Here is a 24,289-nt window from a genome sequence, read left to right as displayed (position 1 = left end):
TTGATAAATAAGATGAAACTTGCTACATGGATTGATATTAGGATTTGTATGCACATTTCAAAGCATAATTAATGTAATATAATAAATAATATATTAATTAATATTAATTACAGTAATAATTGATATGATTTTTTTAACAATTCATCAAATGGTGTACAACTTTTACATTGTTATCCATTTCTGTTTTCTTTCTTTTTCAGTCAATCATCTTGTTGTTGTCATTACTCCACCTTGGATTCATTCATCAAAAGATTAAATTTCTCACTAGTCAGCTATTTTCATATACAATATTTTTTGCATAGTTTTCTACTTGTGGCAAATTTGAAAAACATAGTATTTTAAAAACTATATCACATTTTAAATCTATTACGTTTTGGAGGATCCAAAATATAGTGTTCTAGATTTGATGGATTAAAAATGTATCTATGCAAATAATAATTCTTAATACTTTTTATAATTACTTATATCTTGTTATAATTACATTTTTTTAACTATATAATTAATCATTAAAGTATTATATATAATCAAATATTGATGTGAAATCCCTGTATTCATTATAATATATTTATATACACATGAAAATATTCCCTAAATTAAAGAAATGAAAAAAGAAAAAGAAAAAAAGAACTTGACCTATTATGTACCCGTCACAATAATCCCAAACAAAGGACTATAATTAAACTTTTAATAGCATACACCTAAATGTACAAGACAATAATATATATGGAGGACTAGTACGTGTGTTTAGTGTAGTAACTAATATGAAAAGACAAACATTTACTCAAATTTTATTTATAAGACAAAAATATATAGAATGTGAAACTTAAAAAACAATGGTGTATCACTAGTGAAAAATATACTTTTTATAGCTATTTTTCATATTTGTTCAAATCCACCAAGTATAGAAAATGATGCGGTGGCAGTTTTGTAAATATGAGAAACTTTTTTACACCGACTATAATGAAAATAAGTAAAAAAATGATACAGTAACAATATAATAATAAAATACAAATATGTTTATACCGGTTGCAATCAAATTAAGTATAAAAAATATTTTGTTTTATATCTTTTAACCCTAGAATAGGTATAAATTATTGAACTACGCCAGTTAAATATTATAACAGTATGAATTAGTTTACAAATTCAATTTTTTTTACCTACATTACTTTCTCTTCTCCTCTGTTGTGCAATTTCTTTTTCATTCTCCCTCCTTTCATGTTCTCCCTCCTTCCTTCTTCCTCATTTGTTTTCCCTCCTTCATTCTCCTCCATTCTCCTTCGTTCTCCCTCCTTCTAGTTACCATTGTTCTCGTTCGGTCGTTGTCATTATTGAAGTTGTCGAGGTGGTTGGGTGAAGCTGTTGTTCGGCGTTTAAAGTTGTTCGTCGTTGTTAAAGTTCTCGACTGTGGTGGGTGAAACCCTTGTCGTGATGTGATGTGTTGTCGTCAAGTGGTCTGCCTTGAGCGAGTATATTTTTATGAATTAGGAGTTATACTCTGACCAATTGTCTGCTTTCTTGGTTTATCGTTTTTACCATTGTAATATGTTATTATATATCTCATAATATGAAAGCAATTATTATAATTGGTATTATTATGAGTAACTGGTTTCATTGAATAGGCTAAGAAGTAATTAGAATAGACATATCATAACAATATTAGACACTAACAAAGTTTGATGTTTTAAGGATATTTTTGAGGACAGTCCCTAAATGTGTCCAACCCATATGCACGGTTCATTTGTCAAGTAACATTAAGACCTTATCTTCCTTGTTGTGGTACATATAAACTGGCTTTGTCCTTAGGAAAAAGACACCTAAAAAAATGTGTGATGCACAAAGTAAACCATTAGAACAAAAACTTCACTGGGGACCAATGTATGTTCTTCCATAACTCCTATGCAAATTTCTATCTTTCAGTACATTTCTGATATGCAAGGAACATCAATAATAAAAAATTCCAATTGAAAAGTATATGAACAACGTGTGACGTGATCTAATCTTCTTCTTTTTTACTGATTTCTTACACAGACATTTGTTCATTTTTATGTTTCTTTTTTACACGTATTGGATCGTTCACAGCTGAAGATTTCAAAATCTTCCATCTCTCTTTCCACAGAATTAAGAAGTGAAATAATAGAAAACAATGTAAAAGAAAAAAAAACAGGGAGAAGTATTTAATGAACAAACTTACAGTTAAACCTACAATTGACACGTATAAAATGTATAAGATGTTTCACGTGAATTTGTAACATGCGTGCATGTATTCTAAAATACATTATATTTTGTTTTATACATCTTCCTTAACGTAACAAGCAGTCAATTATTGGTGTCGGTGATTAAGTGGCCTTCTCCGTGGAAAGGAACTTGTGGTGGTGCTTTTCCTAAACATCCAAATTTCAAAACCTAGCTAAGTTTGTAACAACATTAACAAATTTATCGAGGTTATTCGAGTGTTGTTCTAATTGAACATTTTTCTAGAAATAACTACGTAACAATAACAAATAGTTAGAGAATCCGTGATCTGCCAAATTTATCAACTTATCTTCTACTTGTTGAAGTTGACCGGTCATCAACTAAACTTTAGAGGAAAAGAGAAAATTAATGGGATTTTGGTCAAATATTTAAGATTAAGGGATTTATTCAATTTTTTTAATTTAATTTTTATTTTTGTACTATACTCTCGTATGACTAGTGAGCAAAGGACTAAATATGTTACTAAGATTAATCAATTACGTGAAGGTGATGATCGATCGGTCATAAACTTTAAAGAGTTTTAAGTACAGTCTATATAAAAGCTTAAAAGTAAAGTATACTTACCAAGTATTAGATAGTGATTACTACTGTATCAGTCATAAGTTCATCTTCAAATCTATAAATATGAATTTGAGGTAAGAAAACAAGTGATTGTATTTATTGTAAATTTAAAAATTTACTGTAATATCTGATCAGTCAAATTACTTACTTGAAACCTCCGTGGCTTAAAGTTAAAACACAAAAACTTAAGAAAACTGGACAATGAATACTTAGAACAACGAGTGACAAGAAAAAAAAGTGTGAAAGGGAGTATTTGATTATGATTTCTAACCCCACACATGAAACAATATTATTTTAGAAAATTTAGCGTAGTTTGTTATATTAAATTGGAAAAAAAAATTAACAACTTTTTTTGACAATTTTTTTACAATATGGTGACATGTGATTAATCCATTTCTAATATTTTTCTAAAGTTAAATTCAAGGCTATTAAATTAGTGTTCAGAATCACTAATAATTTTCTAAATCGTGTTAACACCGATTTAAGTAAAGATACAAGAGTGAGTCTTGATTCTGGCATTGATGATACACAACACAGTAAGCCTAAATAAAAAGGAAATGGCAGTACACAGTAGCTTTATTTACAAGCTACCATAAATGGTGAAAAGTCAACATATGCGATCCCTTCAATTTTGCACCAAAAACAGAGGGACAATATACTGGGACTAACAAACTCTTCCAAATCCTTCATTTCCCAATTAACTAAACAATGCAGAAATTAATCACGTTGTCCATTAAACTAATCCCAAAATAAGTGCTTTTGCGCAGCTCCAAGTACAAGACCTCGTTTAGATAACAAAGCAAAAGACAGACACAAGAGCGTAATAAGCACGTTTTTTCCTGCTCTTTCTGCTTTTAGAAGCTGCAACTTTCAAAATTTAGTTTATATATTTACATTAATTGCCAACGCGTTCATTGCTGGAGCCAAAAAGACATCAACCACATGCACTCATCAATTCATTACACAGATCCCTACTGTTCTTTGCTTTCACCCTCTCAAACAACTTGCATTCATATTTTCATTTTACATTGCACTTTCTTCCCATCTACATTTCCGACCCACCAATCTTTAACCACACATGCCACAAAATCTAAGATCTTCATCCATCACAACGTTGTCAAAAACTCTCCAAAACACAAGTCAAAACCACTTTCCTTAAAACCACTGATTTTCCAATAACCTGTTATTTTGGAGAGTATGAAACTCTCTGCGCAGAAAGCTCCCAGAATAATACATTTCGATATTGAAGTTATCAAAACCCAACACTGTACTTTTTCAAATAGATTACAAAATCTTGTGTCCAAATAACTGCTAACAAAATATTACAAAATCAATGATGAAAAAACAGATACTGCAAGTGCCCTAAATCAAGGACCAAAATCAAATTATTTAAATGGGTATAGACAGAAAAAAAAATCATTCAACACGTTCTGATTGCATAAGATGAAGAAATATCATTATACAAATATGAGCACTTGGGTGCATCTGTTGCAAGGTCGTATCTTCTGTCAGCTGCACTGGTTTGGACACACTGGCCCATAACTTTCCCATTGAAGAAGAATACAAAAAATGTAATTTCAAGATGAATGGGTGTATACACAAAAGTAGTGACAAAATTGGTCAGACTAATGCGATAAATAAAAAATAACAACATAAATTTTCCTTATTAATTTTCCCTTGGTGTGTTATTATTCTATCTCACCATTATTAATTTTATTATTTATCCTAAACTGTTCTAATTAACAATCTCTATAGACAGAAGAATCCAACACAGAGGAACACATTTGTCTTCTGATGACATAATTAAGATCGTAATTACTCACACCGCGTTGGACCATCGCGAAGTCCCAAAACGACGTCGGGGAAGAACCACCGGCCTCGGGTATGGTCTCCGACGAAGCGACCAAATCAACATTCTTATTCTTCAAAACGAACCCGCTCCCGCCGACGAGTTGACTCAGTATGGCGTACTCGGTCACGGGGTTTTTCCTCTTCCTGTGCTGCGTGGCCGCGCGGACTATCTCCACCGCCATGGCGCCGGAGAGCCGCCGCACGCCGCGAGCGCCGCCTATTATAACGGAGGACAGAACAACCCGCTGCGTTTTCTTGCCGTGTTTTTCTTGTTTGGAGAATACAAGGACCGAGTTGGGGCCGGGAGTTTTGAGTCGGGCGAATGGGTCTTTGAGAATCAAAAGGGTTTTGACGTCGGCGAGGATCACGTGTTTGAAGGTGCGTCTGACGCGGCCGAGGAGCATGGGGTAGCAGGCCCAGCGGCGGAGAGAGAGAGGAACGCGGTCGAGGAAGCCGGCGAGCGAGTTCTCCGGGTCAAGCTCGGAGGCGTGGAAACTGAGGACCGATCCGTAACCGAGCGAGGAAGCGGTTAAGTTGGTTTTTGTCTTGGGACCCCAAAGAGGTTCCTTTTGTTGCTGCTGATGTTGTCTGAAGCGATTGGGGTGGAATGAGGACTTGGGGAGCTGGCGCAAGCGCGTGGAGTTGAGGCGCGCGTGGAGATGGAGCAGAGTGGAGAAGGCGTGGTTCTCTTGGGAGATAATGGGGGTGAATTTGGAGGAGGAGGAAGGGGAGGGGAAGAGGAAAACGACGTCGGAAGAGGCGGTGAGGTAGGAGCGGTGGAGGAGGCGGAGGAAGAGGCGGAAGTCGTCGAGTGGAGTGTCGTCGGGGACGTGGGAGATGAGAAGGTCGGACATGGATTTGGTGCCTCTTCGGTGGAGCGTGCCCATGCGTTGGAGCGCGAAGGGTGTGTGAAGGGTGTGTGAAAGGGCGTGTGAAGTGGGTTTTGTGGTGAGGGAAGTGTTGGGGAAGGTGGAGAGAGTGAAGAGGAGGAGCGTGGTGAAGAAAAGAAGAAGGCAAATGGAGATGGTTGATTGTGCTTTTGATAAGAGGGTTTTGGAAGGGGAAAGCAGAGTGAGTTTGGGTTTGTCGGTGATGCTCGATTTGTTGTCTTGGGAGAACAACACCAGAAGCATACCCATACCTATGCCACTGCTATTGTTGTTGTTGCTGTTGTTGTTCATGTTTGGTTTTGTAACTGTCATTGTTGTGTTTGATGATGTTCTTCTGCTATGCCTGCATTGCTGCTTCTCCTTCTTCTTCTTCTTCTTCAAATGGTTGAAAATGGTGGGTGGAGAACTTGCGAGACTGTTCGCTCATTTGCTTTGCTTCACACACCCTCTCTTTCTTCTTTCTCTCTTTTATCTCTCTTACTCACTTATACTCTCTCATTTTTTTAATGAAGACCTTAAAATATTGTTTGATTGATGATTGATGGTATTAGACTACACAAACTACAGTTATAAAAGAGTTAGATAGCTATTAATGATGACAAATTTGGTTTGGTTTAGGTACTTTTTATCTTTTGCTTTTATAATTATGGTTAACTTTTCTAGTTTTCTTTTAAGATTTAAATATCCATATTTTTCCAAATTAAAAACGCTGCGATATGATTTAGGCTAATTTTGTATTTGTGACATTACTCTTTCTATATTTTCTTTTTCACGTTTTGGTTTTTAAAATATATACGAAAATTTTGGTTTCATATTAAATTGTTCATACATAGATTTTTTTTTCTTATATTTTAATTAATTAAACTATTTCGTACCTGTGTGTATTAAATGGATATAATAAAGTTACGAAAGAAAAAACAATTGCAATTAAGTTTATTTCTGAATAATTGATATGCTTCTTTTTCTTACAGTGTAACATTTAATGACGTAAATATTTTATTAATATAGTACAAAATATTTAATGGTTTTTTTATTATTTTAAGATGTTTAATTAATCATATATTGTAATTTATATGTCAAAATTTGTATGATAAACTACGATTCTTTATATTATGGAAAATTAAAACTACAGATTATAATACTGTGTGTAAAAAAAAGGTACGCTTCAATTTTTTTTCTTCTTTTTTGTTAGGTAGTCGTAAATTTGTTATAATTTACACTCTTCATAATAAGAAAAATGCTCACTTTATATGTTTTCTAAATGCCACATGTTTCTTCCGTCGCATATTTATCTCATGTATTGAAATAATTTTATTCAAATAACTTCATTCCTTCGATAAGTGAATTATTTTTATTTAGACATAATGAGCATTTTTTTAGGAAAAAAACAAAATAGAAAATTGATGCTTGGTTGAAAATTCAAAAAACATTAATCACTTTATTTCTTTTTAAAGGATAAAAACTACATAGTATTAAATTGGATTTTTTATTATGAGAAATTATAACTACTTGTATATTTTTTATAATTATTAAGTAAATATCAAAAGGAAAATGTATGAATTATCTAACTTAATTTTAGAACTCGTTTTGATGATAAAAATGTATTCTTGCTAAACATGTTTTCTATTTACAGACACAATTTTATGATTTTTTTTTAATTTATAGATTAATTTTGTTTTTAACTTTTAAATTTTGAAGGTAATAATTGAACTTTGTCTTTCTCAAAATCTATATTAAATTTACATATTTGGCATAATGTGAGAAAAAAAACATTTTATTACTGAGAACTTAGGAACTCACAAAATAATATTATATATTTCATACAACAGAATCTATTTTTCTGATATCAAGATTCTATGTTTCTTACATATGTTTTTTATTATTTAAGATTAACATTAGCTAATGAACTTTTAGAAAATATTTTCACATAAATGGATATCTTTAACTATGAAAGAGATTGGAATTCTCTGAATTAAAGTCACCACACTTTAAATGAGAATAACTTTTTTTCCTTGTACTTGGTTCTCATATAGTGTAGTGGGAAACCATAATGTTGTGTCTTAGGTTTAAACTTAATTTGTTTTATTAGCTTAAACTGATTTATATTATTTACTTTATATCATTTTTCTGTTTGCAGTATAATAAACTAACTAAATCAGATCAGTTATATTGAGTTGAGCTAAATCAAAATAACCAACATAATGTGTTGATAAACTTTATCTTTTTATATTTTAAATAAATAATACACATATACATGTAACTATGGGATTATTATTATTTTTTCAATTGGAAAAATAAAATAAAATGTTGAATTGTTAATGGAGATTCCATGGTTGAAAATAAAGAGTACACATAGCAGTAGTATGATTGAAATGGGGAACAGAACATTGAATGCTATGAAAATGCATGGGACAGAGAGAACAGAACAACACCAAACTCAAATGAATAACTTTTAAAGAACCAGTAACAAAAGTCACACAACCCTAGTCTTATTTAATTAATAGTCCCCCACACTGTTAGGTTAAATAAGAAAATTAAATTAATTCATTTGGAAATGCTTCATAAATTCATTGTTCATGGGTGTAAAATAACATAATTTGATAGTTATTCAGTTATTCACTCAGTAGCATTTTACCTTATATATATTATACAAGATAAATATTTTTATGTAGTTACATTTATAATATATAAACATTTTGTTAATATAATAAATTAATAATTAGAAAACATCTTTAATCATATAAATTATATTTATGTTTATAATATAAAATAAATTACAATATAATGTAACTTGATTATTTTATTTAATTTTGAAATAGTAAATTGAGAGGGGTTGAAAAGAAAAAGATGGTAAGGATAATATAAGACTGCTTTGAAATGATTGAGAAATACTTATTTTGAATGTTGCACTAGAAATGTATTGTAATGATAAGATAAAAATAGACAACGATAGTTTAGATAATTATACATATGTAACTAAATAAATTTTACATGTTTTGAATTTATTATTTAAAATTAAAATAAATATCTTTATTAAATGAAATTAAATAATGTAAATTTATACAATATGATGATTTTATATTTTAAAAATGACATTTACTGATAATGGAAGAATCAGAGATATTTATACTAAATAAGATTCTTATAATATATTAAACATGCAACAACAAAAATTAAGAGCTTCAACCATTAAATATAAACTTCGAATATCATAAATGATATATTTTAACACACACAATAATAATTATAATGAAAAATCATAATTAATTAAATTAGGTTAAGGACATATATATAACCAAATATTTATTGTGCAGAGACTATGATAAACATTTTAATTTGTTGAGAAGTCAAATTATAAATATTAAAATTTAAGTTAAAATAACTCGATTTTTAGGTTTTTAGTGGTTTTAATTGAATCTTCATTTTGAAAATGTGATGCAATCTGACTTTTTTTTGTTAGTACAGTATTGACAATGTTAACTGAATATATGTGTTAATCCTTGGTTTTATAATTATTTTTATTTTTTTATTTTTTAAAAAATATTATCACGTGTCAAATGATAAACTTATCATGTAACAAAGATAGAGTGACAGGACCGTGATAGTGTCATGCGTCTTTGTTAGGAAAAGTGTCATGTAAGAAATATCAATTTAATCTTTTTATACGTATTTTGTCTCAATTCAGCATATTTTTTTTTAGATTTGAACAATTTCATCCCTTGTAAAGTAAAACCAAATTTAAATTTTATATACATGTATACAAATATTTTCATTAAAATTAATATTTTTATTAAATATTTTTAACAATATTAAATTTATTTAAAATTATATTTTACATTGAATTTTATTTAAATTTTTGTTTCAAATATTTATATATTAATAATTTCAATATAAATGTTAGAGTTGGTTTAAAAATAACAATATTATAAATTCAAATATAAAATTTTAAAATAGTATTATAACAATTTAAAATAAATCTATTTAAAATTTAAATAAAATTAAATCTAAAATATTAATTTAAATAAACTTAATCTTATTAAAAATATTAATAAAAATATCATTATAACAATTATAACATTTATTAGAGGTGACAAAATATGTCAACCGATCTGTTTAACTTTGACTTGATATTGGCCTTATATAAAAGTAAAATATAAAATATATATTTGAAAAGAAATTTAAATAAAGTTCAATGTAAAATATAAATTTAAATAAATTTAATATATTTAAATATATTTAATAAAAATATCGATTTTAATGAAAATATCATTATACATCTGTATAAAAGTTAAATTTGGTTTTAATTGGGAGAGGGATGAAATTGCTCCAATTTTAAAAAAATTATGACTGAATTAAGAGAAAATACAAATAAAAAGATTAAATTGAGATTTTTCACATGATAATTCTTTTACTAATGACACGTGACACTGTCATTGTCGCGTCACACTGTCTCTGTAACCTGACAGGATCCTCATTTAACAGGTGACAAAAACAATTTTTTGAAAAACAAAATTACTTAAAAAAGGATTAAGAAAAATATAGAAAAAAATCACATAGTGACACGTGACACTAAGTTAATGTGGTTAGTATTGTACTAATGAAATGGTCAAATTGCATCACATTTTTAAAAATGAGAATCGAATTGAGACTACTTAAAACTTGATGACTGAATTGATATTCCAATACAAATATCATAGGATTTTAAGCTAAAACTTAAGTAATTGAAACAAAATTTAAATAAAGTTCAATGTAAAATATAAATTTAATATTATTAAAAATATTTAATAAAAATATTAATTTTAATGAAAATATATTGTACATATGTATAAAAATTAAATTTAGTCTTAATTTGGAGATGAACGAAATTGCTCAAATTTAAAAAAATTTAGGATTGATTTGAGCCAAAAATACAAAAAAAAAAATATTAAATTGAAACTTTTCACATCATTTTTTTAATAGTAACACGTGATATTATTAGTATTATGTCACACTATCTTTGTCATGCGATAAGATCCTCATTTAACATGTAACAATTTTTAAAAAAAAAATACATAATTTTTTCTAAAACTTTTAAAAAATAAAAATTCACAAACTAACATGTGACACTAAGCTAATGTTGTTAGTATTGTAAAAGACCAAATTAAATGACATTTTCTAAAATTAAGAACCCAATTAAGACTACTTAAATCTTGAGGATGGAATTGAAATTTTAATATCATCTCATGGTAATTTTAACCTAAAAGTTAAAAAAAAAAATCAAAAAGTTACATGAAAGAATTATGATAAGCACATACAACTTTTCATATTTCCTTTTCTTAATCTCCAAAATAAAATAAAAAGAGAATATAAAATATTATACGTTAGAAAATCATATGCCAGTTCATCTACATTATTTTCAATAATCAATCTAAATACGTTTTCACTTATTGTTCTATACGTATTAGAAATTGTTCAATTAATAAATAAAAGATTTTTTGTTCATTAATAATTTATCTTGAGTTCATAATCTAACAAATAATTATATTTAAATTTTTAATGTAAAAGCAATTTCATATTCAAATTTAAACAGTCAAATAGAAAAAATTATACTTTTCATTTTTTTTTCTGCCGACAAAACAGTACCCGTTGGAATTGAATAAAGTGTTAAAATCCTTTTTTTTTCTTTTGTAATTTTTATTTTGTTATATATATATATATATATATATATATATATATATATATATATATATATATATATATATATATATATATATATATTCCTGATAGCTTATTTGTTTATTTTTATTCTTCTTCACTTTTCTTTTTTACCTCTCACTCTTCTCAAACCATTTCACCTGTTGTTTCACTCGTGATGATATATATCATTGAGTGTCTATTTATTGTTACTAATTATTTATATGTTTTCTGTATCTAACAAAAAATAGTCCAGAACTCTAAAGTTTGTAGTGTTTTTCCTTAAAATAAGATATTTTTCTTTCTCTTAATTTATAACAAACAAGTCAACGTTACACAGTTGAGGTAATTTCTTAATCATGAATTATGGTACTCTGAAACACACTTTTTTCGCGTCAACTGGATCAATTAAGTTACTGCTCATCAATTTACCACTGTAACTTTGCAGAATTATTACCACTAGCTATGATGAAAATGTTTGAATTACTTATTATCGTACAATATTAAATGCTTTTCTTACACTACCATAAAGAAATAGTATAATATTAAATGTTTCTATATTCATTGTTTTCTTTATCTTTCTTTTATCGTATATAATGTTAGATTTCTTATTAGGTTTTATTTGAATTAGAGGATTTTCTATCTCAAAAAACGATAAGCGTAAAATTACATTCATGTTTGAGCTTGATTAAGAATGATAGATTAGTTTGTTTCTGCATTTGGTTGATATAAATATAAATTTGAATGGTGTATATGTCAATTTTTTTTAAAATATTTTGATATGATTTTTTAAAAATAAATTAGACAATTGATAAATTGATTGTCTCAATCATAAATTAATTTATTTTTTAAATATTTTGATATGATTTTCCAATAATTTATAAATTAACTTATTTTTCCTAAGTTTAAATTATAAGATATTTTATAATTAGTAATAATTATTGTAAATATTTTTAACATTATGTAGCACTAGTGAAAAATATGAAATCATTTTTCATGACTTGGTATTCACCTAAGCATGGTCCACCTTATTTTTTCTTTCTTACTTAAGGTTTTTCTAGTTTCACAATTCTTATTCTGGTTTCGTGTGGTCTCGACCATCGTTTTTGTTTACAATCTTGGTTCGTAATTCTTGTATGTCGCTTTGTTTGTAGTTTCGTGCCTTGTTTTTTGTTGTGGTTTTTGTAAGGAGAGACAACACACATATAGATCTCCACACTGGTAAGATATTATCCCCTTTGGGTCAAGCCCTCACAGATTTGCTTTTGGTACCACTCCAAAAGGCCTCTTACCAATGGAAGTATCTTATGTGTATATAAAATCATGTTCATCTCTTATTTTATCTGATGTGGGACTTTGTTTGTACCCAACATCCTCCCCTCAAACAAAGGATTATGGTTCTCTACCTCCACCTCCCCAACATCGGAAGTCTTTTCTTATTCTCGAGTACATCATGGTCGCCACTTCTCTTTGCTCTCTTTCACGATCAATGGTCAAACACTAAGCATCTCTTGCTCTCTACCTCTCATGATTCATCTGGCTACCATTGACCACTTGCTAGAGCTTCACCTGATCATGAAGGGACATACTCGTCTTGAGCCCGGTCACCAGACCTGAACCATGGGTTCTGATACCATTTGTAGGGAGGGACAACATACACATAGATCTCCATACTGGTAAGATATTGTCCACTTTGGGCCAAGCCCTCACGAATTTACTTTTGGTACCACTCTAAAAGGTCTCTTACCAATGGAGGTATCTTGTGTGTATATAAATCCATGTCCATCTATTATTTTATTCGATGTGGGACTTTGTTTGTACCCAACCTGTTGGGTCTTTCAAGGAGGAGGTCCCCTGTGGGTTACACAAACACCAATAACATCTGAGCCAACTATATAAGGGATCGACACCACTCTTTACCCAAAACCTTAAGGCAATGGGTTAATGGGTCTTTCACCTTTATATATTGCTCTACTTTCTCATTTCTATCCTATGTGGGACTTTGGACTCACACTGACCAGGGCTCAGACGAGTACTTCCCATGATCAGGTGAAGCTCTGGCAGGTGGCAAGTGACAGATAGCCAGATGAGTCATGAGAGTTGGAGAGCAAGATATGCTCAATGTTGCGACCGTGGATCGTGAAAGAGGACAAAGATATGCTCAATTGGCCATGGTGTACTCGAGAATAAGAAAAGACTTTCGCTGTTGGGGAGGTAGAGGTAGAGAACCATAGTCCTTTGTTTGAGGGAGGATGTTGGGTACAAACAAAGTCCCACATCGGATAAAATAATAGATGGACATGAGTTTATATACACATAAGATACCTCCATTGGTAAGAGGCCTTTTGGAGTGGTACCAAAAGCAAATTCGTGAGGGCTTGGCCTAAAGCGGACAATATCTTACCAGTGTGGAGATCTATGTGTGTGTTGTCCCTCCCTACAATTTGTATATGTTGCTTAACATAAAAGTAAAGGTTGTGATATGTGACAAGTTCAATGCTTTCCATTTATTGTTTGTTAGTCAATTAATGGACACTGATTAAACGATTGTTTTAGCTCCAATTTATTTTTAATCATTTGTCCTTTGCTTGTAATAATGTTCTTAATCTCTATGAGGTCTGACATAAAAAATTAGGTTATCCAAATTATACTGTTTTGTCCCACTTACTTATTGGGAAATAAAAATGTTCTTCATGAGATCATGCTTTTGATGCTTTATGTGCTTTTCTTGGGTTCCAGCGCCTTGATTTGATTGATGTTCTTCCAAAGCACAAAATTAATCTATAAAATAGGGAAATTAGTGATGATATCTCCTAAGTGTAATCTAAAGTACAATTATTTACAAAAACAAGATAAAAAAGAGGATTAAACAAGTTTTAAGCTAAATGAAAGCTGATTTTATCTCTAAAATGAATCTAATGAAAAACATATCGTTATCCGTACTTTTATATATATATATATATATATATATATATATATATTTATATTTATATTTATATTTATATTGTGTGTCACTCATGATTTTTATTTATATATCTAAATATTATTTTTAAAGTAAGAATAAAATAAATAATTTAGTTACGACCTTGTTGTTGGAAGTACCATAGTAAAAAAGAAACTTGAGTTCCAAACTAATTGAGAAATAGAATAAAAAAATAAGCAATAATAGATAGGTTGAAAAAGTGGGAGAATTGATTCTCATGCCTAGAAGATGTTACATGCATTCAAAAGAGATATAATTGATTTTCCTTCGCTAAAATCGATTCACAGACAACTCGATTCAATCTTTGATTTTTATTAATTTAGTTAAATTTTTAGTCGTCGATCTTTAACTAAGTGTATTTTCGACTAAAACTAACTTAACTTAACCTTCAATTGAAGCCGATAACAACTTGTAAAATTTTAATTTCATTTCATTTTATGTAAATTTTAATTTTATTATTTTAGTTATTTAAAATGTTTTCTGAAAATTTTTCAATTTCAGTTCTTTTTAATTCTCTCATAAAAAATCATTTTACTTCAAAATTTTTAAAGTAAATAAATTATTCTCTTAAGTCATCTCATACAATCACAACATTAATTAAATACAAATGCTAAATATTTATTTGTTTTGTAATGTTAGGAGACAAATATCAGTTAATGTCTAAATATTACATTTTTATTAACGCAATGATTTAACTCAATCTGTAACACATCGGGCATCTGACAAATGAATAACTATATAGCAATAATATATATATAAATAGGGTACGAGGTGAATGGACTATCAATATGTGCAAAACAATCAATTAATATCAATGTAATATTATTACCAACAGTAAAAGGGTGGAAGAATAATATAACACTTCCATGAAACACGAGGACTGATTATTGGTAAATAAATTGAAGTAAGGCACATATATGGGCATGATTATATCTATAAATAAATACAAATTATGAAAATGAGGGGAGAATTTTTACAAAGAAAATACCGAACATTTGAAGATGATGGAACATGAAAATAAAAGGGTAAATGAAGATGTCTCAGACAAAAAAATCCACATAATGACAACATGTTTTTGTCGGTGGGAAATTCTAAAAACTATGTTTTCTTTACGAATTATTTGACACATTCAAAACTGTAAAATAATAATAATAATAATAATAATAATAATAATAATTATTGTTATTATTATTATTATTTTTATTTGATGAAAAAAAAGAAGGGTCCAACCGAAGCTTAAGATGTAGGCATTGAATCTTGTTGGAGAATTAGATGCAAATGCAATCTAATGGAAGGTTCGAGGAAACACAATACACGTGGTAACAGGAACTGTTTGGTCTTGTCCTCAACACTTTCTAGTACAAAAGATTGCTGTTTCAACTGTCACTAATAATTCATAAATAAATATGTAAAAACATATTTCTAAAATAGTTTTCAAAATATTTCTAAAAGTCATAAACAATTAATGCGACGTACATAATATTTTACATAAAAAAGAAATTCTGTAAAATAGTTTTAAATTGTAAGAGAATTTTGTCGTTATTTTTCTTTGGCTTCTTCCACTAATTACTGTGTCGGTTCTCTTGGAAACTACTGTTCTAAACATTCAAATCTGACAAACCTATAAATTTTCAATCTTCTATCGATTAGCTATGATCGATGAAAATGGTATTAAATTATTCATAACTAATATTTTTATGATCAGAGATTATTATATCAACTTTAATATTTAATGGTCCAATTTTAGTTGAATTATGATGAAAGTGTTACTGTTGTTATTATTAAGTAAATGGGAATAAAATAATATTCAAAAATATAAAATCATAATTTTCTAATATTAAAATTAAAATGAAAATTATTTTACAATTCAAATTGTTCATAATTATTCTAATCAAATAAGGGATAATACCAAAGCTTAATTTGTTCGTTACCAATAATAAGTTTATATTTAAACTGAACATGGCGTCGATATAATTGTAACAAGATTAAAAAGTTGTAAATTAATAAATGAGTAAATTATGTTTTTATAATAAAATTAATAATGAATATAATAACTCATAACTATTTGCAATCATTGGTAGACGTTTGTTTTTACTTATTTTAAAATTTTAAAAGATTAATGTTAGTGTAATTTGTTTTTGTCACTTTAACATTGATTTGAAATTTTTACCAAATACATTAACTAATAACGTCAGAAAATCCACCCATCACTTTCAATAAAGGAAAAAAAATTGACATAATGAAAGTGTGTTATCTTTCAATAAAATATACAAATTATGTTTTTGTTATATGAAGAAGAAAAATCCAAAATCTTATTTTTGTAAAAACTGAATAAAAAAAATATTAGCATGTAAACTTAGATTTAATCTAAACCTAGTTTAAATAATTAGAATTATATTTATAAATTGAGTTAAAAATATGTAAGAACCTAGAAAATTAGAAAATTAGAAAATAGAATATTAGAGTTGATAGGTGTTTTAAAATAATGAGACTAAATATTTTATTTTAAAATAATTTAATAATATAAATAAAAAATTTTAAACTCATCTCATTACTTAACACACCAATCATTTCTTTATAATTATTCCTCTAAGTTCTCTTTCCCTTTTCTCTAAGTTATTTTACTCATTGATCATCTGTTTGACGATCATGAAGTTCTTATGTGATCACAGTTGAGTTATCTTCATTCTCTACCAATCAGATTCTGTTTTAAAGCAAATAAGTTTCTATCTCTTTTTCCTTAAATCCTCAATTTATAATCATGTTTAGGGAAAACATTTCGCATGTATCAATTTTGTCCTTTTCTTGATTCTTTTATAATTTGAGGTCTTAAGGACTTTTTTCGTTTCCAATTTGGTGTTTCGTAAGCATTTCTAGAGTTCCTTGTGAGTGAAGCAACAAGTGTGCTTTGTATGTACTTGTTATATTAATATGCAAAGCTGTTTTGGGTGAGGTAAGATGGTAATTTGAGTGCATTCTAAGTTTCTAAAGTGATCTAGACAGTTGAGTAACCTTGAATATAAGAGGAAAGTAGATTTTGGTCAAAAATGGGAGTTTGAAAGGTAATTTACTAAAATCTTGATCTTCAGTAATGATTTCTGGTTTAGAATAGTTAATATAGTCTTTAGTAACTTGTTCAGGATGCGAGTTATCTAATATGTGGTTTAGAATGAAATGGTAATTATTCTAGTGTGTTTATAATGTTGTTTCAAAGGTAATTTATAGGTTTTGAATGGTCAAATTCTCAATTTGAAAGTCGATACTAAAAATGATGATTTGGAGTCTGTTGTGGAGTCATTTATGACTTGTTTAAAAGTTTGATTTTCTAAAATAGGTGTTAGAAGTAGTAGAATTGAGTTTGAGTAAGTTTAGATTGGTCAAGTTAGTTTGGGGTAGCTACTTTGAGTTCGAAAGGTGTTTACATATGTTTTCGAGTACCTAGAAGGTCGTAGGAGTCAGTTGAACTTGTGTAGAGAGTGTCTAAGGTCATATTAAATGTAAATCAAAATCTGGTGTCGCGCCGAGCGCCCCTTTTTCGAGGAGAATCGCGTTGAGCGCCCCTTCTCCCGAGAAGAATGGCGCTGAGCATCCTCAGGTCTTTTTTTTAGTGTGTTTTGTGTTGGTTTGTGAGCTTTGATGCATTGCTTATGATACTTTATTGAATGTTAATGATTGACTAATGGATTTATATGAAATCAATTATGTGAGTGAAGGGTTGTGGAAAAGAATTCCAAGGAGGAATTTCTTAATGTTGTTATCTAGTGTCGAGTGTATGAATGTATAAAATTAAGTGTTGGAATTTATCCTGACACTCTAATCATCATTCATTCTCAAGTAGAGAGGCATGAGACATGTGGTAAGAGTAGTAGGAGGTTCTTGTCTAGGGGATTTACCTTGGCCAAAGACAATTGTAAAAGACTAACCTTATGTGGTAGTTTGGATTGAACCAGTAGTATTATCATTACAAGTGCATAAACTATCATAGTTTGACATTCATACTATATCCAGATGAGTCAAGTGTAGGTTGATTAAATGTATAACATGTGTGATTATCTTGGCTTGGAATTGTGATTGGTTGATGTATTAATTATTTTAGAACAATTCTGTTTACACTAGCTTACCCTTTTGTTTGTATTTTGTTGTATGTTCTTGTACTTCGTGATCTTGGCTATGATCATGTGGTGGGTGTGAGCAGAGGGGTGTTGAGTTATCCGTGGAGCGAGCATTGGATGACGGGACGACAAATGGTTAGTCTTATATAGACTAGTTCTATGTTTATAGTTTTATTTTATGTTGGTTTGTATATAAAGTTAAATTTATAGTTATGTTTTGTATAACTATGACGAAACTTTTATTCCTTGTTTAACGACTGTTCTATTTTATTAAATATGGGATAACTCTTATTAGTTTAATACTATATTTTTGGGATGTTACATTTTTTGTATTAGAGAAGTACTTTCCTAAGGAATCATGTAGGTTATGAGTGTACCATGTTTGTGTTGTATACTCATAATTATTGCTAGCCAGTATCTCTATTTCTTTGAGTTGAACTGATGGTTTTTCTCTGTGTGAACAGAAGATGACACCTTGACCTCCTCCTCCCCCATCCACAAATCCTGAGGTTCCTAACGTAGTCTGTATGATGGAGTCTTTTGTGGCGGCGATGCAATAGCAGAATGCATCCTTTATGCAGCAGAATGCATCCTTTATGCAGCAGAATATGATTGCCTTACAACAATTAGAAGTTGTTAGACTGTCAGCTGAGACATCCTAGAGGCAGTATGTGGATATGACGAACAATGATAGATCACCAACAAGGCCTTTTCATACTCCACCTGCTCAAGTTCAAGAGTGTAGTTTAGAGAGTTTCCTCCAGCATCATCCGGCCAAGTTTCATGGCAAGGTCAATCCAGATGAGGCGAACCAGTGGTGAGAGATGCAGTGCGATGCGAGACTAGATGAGAAAGTGAATGTTATGTGTCGTGTGTTTGGAAAAAGAAGAGACATGTGTATGGAGAAAAAAGAGAGAAACAAAACGTTGGAACTGCTAGCTTGTGTTGAGTTGCTTCAAACAAAAGAAAAAAGTTTTGGAAAGAAAGCGGTAAACGGGTTGGCTTGCCCCGCCACGTCCCAAACCCACATGGGCTACTAGATTATACAAGTCGAGCTTAAACGAGTTAGCGAATTTAAAATCTTAATGTATTCTATGCTTTTCATTACGGCTTGTCGGCTAACTCGTCTGACACAACTCGCTTCATCATCCTTAATAAAAAAAACCAAAATCTTATATTTAATTATTATTTAGGAAAATTTAAAAAAAATGTTTTAAAAAAATAGATCTCTAGCTGGAGAGATTATGAAAGATTTGGTTGGCTTCATGCTTTATGAAACCAATATAATTCTTTAAAACCAATGTATACATTTGAATTGAAACCTCGTGATGTTAAAAAGAAGGTATATTGTTCATTAAACTAGTGAGGTGGAGGCACAAAACCGTGGGTAATATATACCATAATTAAGGTCTAGTTCACATGTAACAAGAAATTTGGCGGAATATAAATTCCAATAAATAACTTCATGTTTCTAATACCACGACAATGTCCTTTTATACAAGTGAACAAATTTAATGCAATATGGATTCAAGATTGGTCAGGAAATTGGTCTTTCCCATAAATGTATGTTTTGACAAAGTAAATTAATAAATATCATTTGAAGCCAACAATATATTGGTATAAACTTATATACAGCGTTTGAGAGATTTCTTATATTTTAAATTTTATTTTAAAACTAAATTAGTAAGTAATACCTTAATATAATTTGTTTGTGATATATACTACCACTGTAAAACATCACACAGAAAACATAATATATAGTCAATGTATATAACATATGTATGTAAGTGTACCTTATTGGTATGAAAACTAGATTTACCTTATATATTTCATAGAAGTATTTATCTAAATATCTTAAGTCCAATGAATATAAACAATATTTATATTAACATGTTGTCAAGTATTTATGTTACTAGTTAATTATTTCTTTTTACATGTCATTTCAATTCAATTCCTTCCACTTGCAAGCCTTCAAACCTTAATTATTTATATTATTATATTATGAGTAAAAATAGAATACTACATTAGCAATTGCAATTTTGATATATTAATTTCAATTATTTTAAAATTGTGTAGGACAAATGTACAAATTAGTGTAATATCTAAAAGAATTTTATCTTTAACCAAAAAACAAAATAAGGTCTTTAAAAAACAAGAAAAAAAACAAAGATAAGCTAATATCGTAAACGGATCAAATATGCAATTATAATTCAGCATATAACACATTTCACTTTAAAATTAAACAGGAACTTAAACATATATATGCATATTCTAGACTTGACAAATCTGAATACATGTATTGATGTCGAGTTATGGCGGGTCATGCACTTATGGTGGAAGAACAGTGGCCTCCTCCCAAGCTAAGTTCGTTAATCACCTCTGGACAAATAAAATCATTCCATAAACTAAGATATCCTGTTAATCCTCACCACATAATCTCCTTCTCTATCTGAGATGAAATTATTATTAAAATGTCAGGATAACCTGAAAACTAAGCTTCTTACATTATACTACCATAAAATCTATCCACATACTGTCTCTAAAAATTATTGTATTGAAACACAAATGAAACTCAATATCCATAGTACCAAATCAGTAAACTTGGTAAATCCGCTCATGCGACTACAGAATTAGGAAAAAGTTATCGAAAGAAGATTTATAATATTTAACTATTCTTAACTTGAAAACTACTTTCTTTTATGTTTACTTCAATTTATTTTGGTATTTTCTTCTCCTTTTGTTTAGTAATGGTTGGTCTGGATCGCTGTAACTCTTTAATATGGAAATTGGGTGAGAGAGACAAGAAAGTACGAAAAACAAGTCAACTTTTTAACTATGACGCATCTAAAATGGGTAGTTTCAGGTGAAAAGGGGAGAGAAGAAAAAGGGAAAAAAATATAAAATAAAGCCATATGCTATAATAATATAATAAAAATGATTAAAAAATTAAAGTGGAAAAAGTAATCATATATTTATAATTTAAGAAAATGCATTTGTAGTTTGTGTATTGATAGTCAAATTTAATTCCAGTTTCTATATTAACGAAAAAAATTCTAAATTTTAAAAAATGTGAATTTAGTGACCTGGATCATATTATTGCAATAAAAAATAATATCATTAATTTAAACATAAAAACAATTTTTTATATTTTTAAAGTTGAAGAAGTGAGTTATCAATTTAAAAGTTGATAAACTGAAATCAAGTTTGATAAATAAGTATTGAAATTCAAAACATGTTTTTCTAATAATTTTGTGGAATATAAAGGAGAAGATTGTTGAAGTTAAAACTAGAGTTGTCAAACAGACCACCCGACTCGATCTGGCCCGGTCCACCACGGGTTAGTCACTAAGTGAGCCAATTCAACCCGACTTATTTATTAGCAAGCCAGAAAAATTCGAACCCGGCCCGACTCACCACGGGTTGGTGGGTAAACGGGTTGGCTCACTTAATTACAATTTTTTTAAAATTAAAAAAATTACAAACTTTCTATAATTCAAATCTAAACAATTTCACTCCCAAATTTCACTCCCAACATGGGTGTTTAATTAATTTTGAAAATAAGGAACTTAAATAATTTTTTCAAGCAAAAACAAAATAATAAATATTTTTTTATAAAATTAAAATTAAATTTTAATAAAATAAAATTAGGTAGGTAGGTTGGTGGGTAGGTTTAAATAAGCCGAGTTGAAATCTGATCCGCATAAAAAGAAATACAATTTTTTCAAACTCAACCTGGCTCAAACCCGTGGTGGACCGAATTGACCCGCGGGTTGTGACCCATTTTGACAACTCTAGTTAAAACCATATTCTTTTCTCTCTTGAATTTATAAAAAAGAAGAAGGAAAACTCGTTCCTTTTCAATAATTAACTATAATAACGTTAAGTAAATCAGGTCTTAGAATAACTCTTCAGCGATTCATATGAGAATTAGAAAATCAATCATTTGGGATTAGAGAGGGATGTAAATTGTAAAGTGAAACATAAAAGAAAATAATAAAAAAAATAAAAAAAGCTCGGAATTATTGGAGTAAATAAAATTTGTACAATTGTGTCCATGTGCATCCAATGACAGCTTCATCAAACTATTTCCACAGAAAGATTTTGCAAAGTGCAAAGCACTTGTGTGTGTATGTGTTGTTCATGAAGCCACCAAATCAAAATTGAGTACTCATGTGGGTTTGAAACCGACCAATTAAGCACCGTATGTTATATGTGCTCAAAGTATATATGGCTTTCATTTGTTTTGTATTTTTTTTAGAGTTATTTGCTGACATTATCAGAAATATTTGAGAAATTTATGTTGTATTTTAGATAACAACTATGATTTCTTTTCGGATTTAGAATTTCTATGTTATATTTTTTTCATTGTGTTTATCTTTTAATAGGTGATTGATGAAATAAAGACGGTAATATTTTTCATTATATTTTTTTTCATCATGTTAACTCTTTAATATTATTTGTTAAGGATATAAGGATGTAGTTAAAAACAGTTAAAAGTTGTGATGTCAATATCATTGGTCATCATGTGGCTATATAGAAAAATAGAATAAAATAAATAATGTTTTTTTTAAATCTTTTTAATGGATTAATTATTTTAAGGAAGGTTTCTTTTTCGCAGACATAAAAGCGAGTTACAAGGGTATAAGAAAAAAGAGAAAGGTTACAAGTGTAACTCTATTTTGGGAGAATATTGGAGTTAAGAGCTTAACTCATGATTTCCCATAGAATATTTTAATTATATAAATGTGTCTCGATCATACTGATATATATTTTATACATAGATATTATTTGATAAAAATCGTTAAAATACTATATTTTGAAAATGCAAATATATTAATTTTTGATAGTTTGATATTTAAATATTGATTTTGATGTTGTACAGGTTATTGAATGATGTTGAGTTATTTTATGAATTATTTGATGTTTAAATAATTATGGGTGTTAGTAATCAAGTTAGTTTGAGTTCAATTTAAATTTCAAAGTCTTAGATATATACATATGTTGATTTATGAGTTTAATGAGAATGTAAGTTATACTTGAGAAATTTAAAATGTTAGTAATTTTTTAAATTGTTTAAAATTTGTAAGTTTTATATATGGGATAAGAGCTTTGAAAGTTGGTTGGATATGTTAAATAATATTAATATATGATATTTTTGCTTAAATGAAAATAGGAGAAAAATCCAAGTACCTCTTAATCCTGTTTTTGCTAAAATAAAGAAAATTTCGCTGAACAAAAATAATATTGCAAATGACTCTTGTCTTTTTCTTATTGTCAAGGTAAAGGAATTGTTCACTTAAACAAAAATAATATTGTAATTGAGTTTTCTATTTGCAATTTTTTTTATTCAAGCCATGAATTTTTAACTCAAGTAAATTTTCGCTCAAGCTTTTTTTTTTCTATTCTTTATTTTTCTTCTTATGTGTTGAATGTTAATATGAATGTTAGATACACATGGAAATGAAATAATGATGTGATTATATGTACTTTTGTGATGAGTCTTGATATAATGACTTTTAGACATAATTATTTCCAAATAGAAAATACTATGTTGTTGAGATGTTTAGAATATGTATTGAATTTTAGATTCATTCATTATATTAAGGAATAGTCTAATAAAATTCCTATAATCTCATATATAATGTGAAAAAATAAGGGGTTAGGTAAGTCATAGGAAATTATCTTATAAAATAATTTGACTTTTTAAAAGTCTATTATACTTTTACAAAAAGATGAATTCTAACGTTTTCTTTTTGAAAAAAGTTTTTCATTTTAACATAAGTAAATTACCCTTCACTGGTATACCTTTTAGAAGTATAATAATATAATAACCTTAGAACAATCAAATTTTTTTGGAGTCACGTCCGTCATTCCTCATAAGCACTATTCAAGAAAATTCAAATATTGGATTTTTTAAATGTCACTATTTTTCCTCGTAATATTAAATTTCAGTCTCAAATTTTCAA

The 24,289-nt window shown here is 28.8% G+C and overlaps 1 protein-coding gene across 1 annotated transcript; it reads right to left on the bottom strand.

Moving 5' to 3' along the window:
* Positions 1–4,220: 4,220 nt before the first annotated feature.
* Positions 4,221–6,071, bottom strand: LOC108327875 (uncharacterized). Its single transcript, XM_017561600.2, has one exon. The coding sequence runs from the start codon at positions 5,865–5,867 to the stop codon at positions 4,554–4,556; it is 1,314 nt and encodes a 437-aa protein (XP_017417089.1). The 5' UTR covers positions 5,868–6,071; the 3' UTR covers positions 4,221–4,553.
* Between the last annotated feature and the right edge of the window lie 18,218 nt (positions 6,072–24,289).

Source organism: Vigna angularis, chromosome 2 (assembly GCF_016808095.1).
Source record: "Vigna angularis cultivar LongXiaoDou No.4 chromosome 2, ASM1680809v1, whole genome shotgun sequence".
In the NCBI taxonomy this organism is placed as follows: Eukaryota; Viridiplantae; Streptophyta; class Magnoliopsida; order Fabales; family Fabaceae; genus Vigna; species Vigna angularis.
The sequence above is the reverse complement of the archived record's forward strand: the minus strand, read 5'-3'. Positions and strand labels throughout refer to the sequence as shown.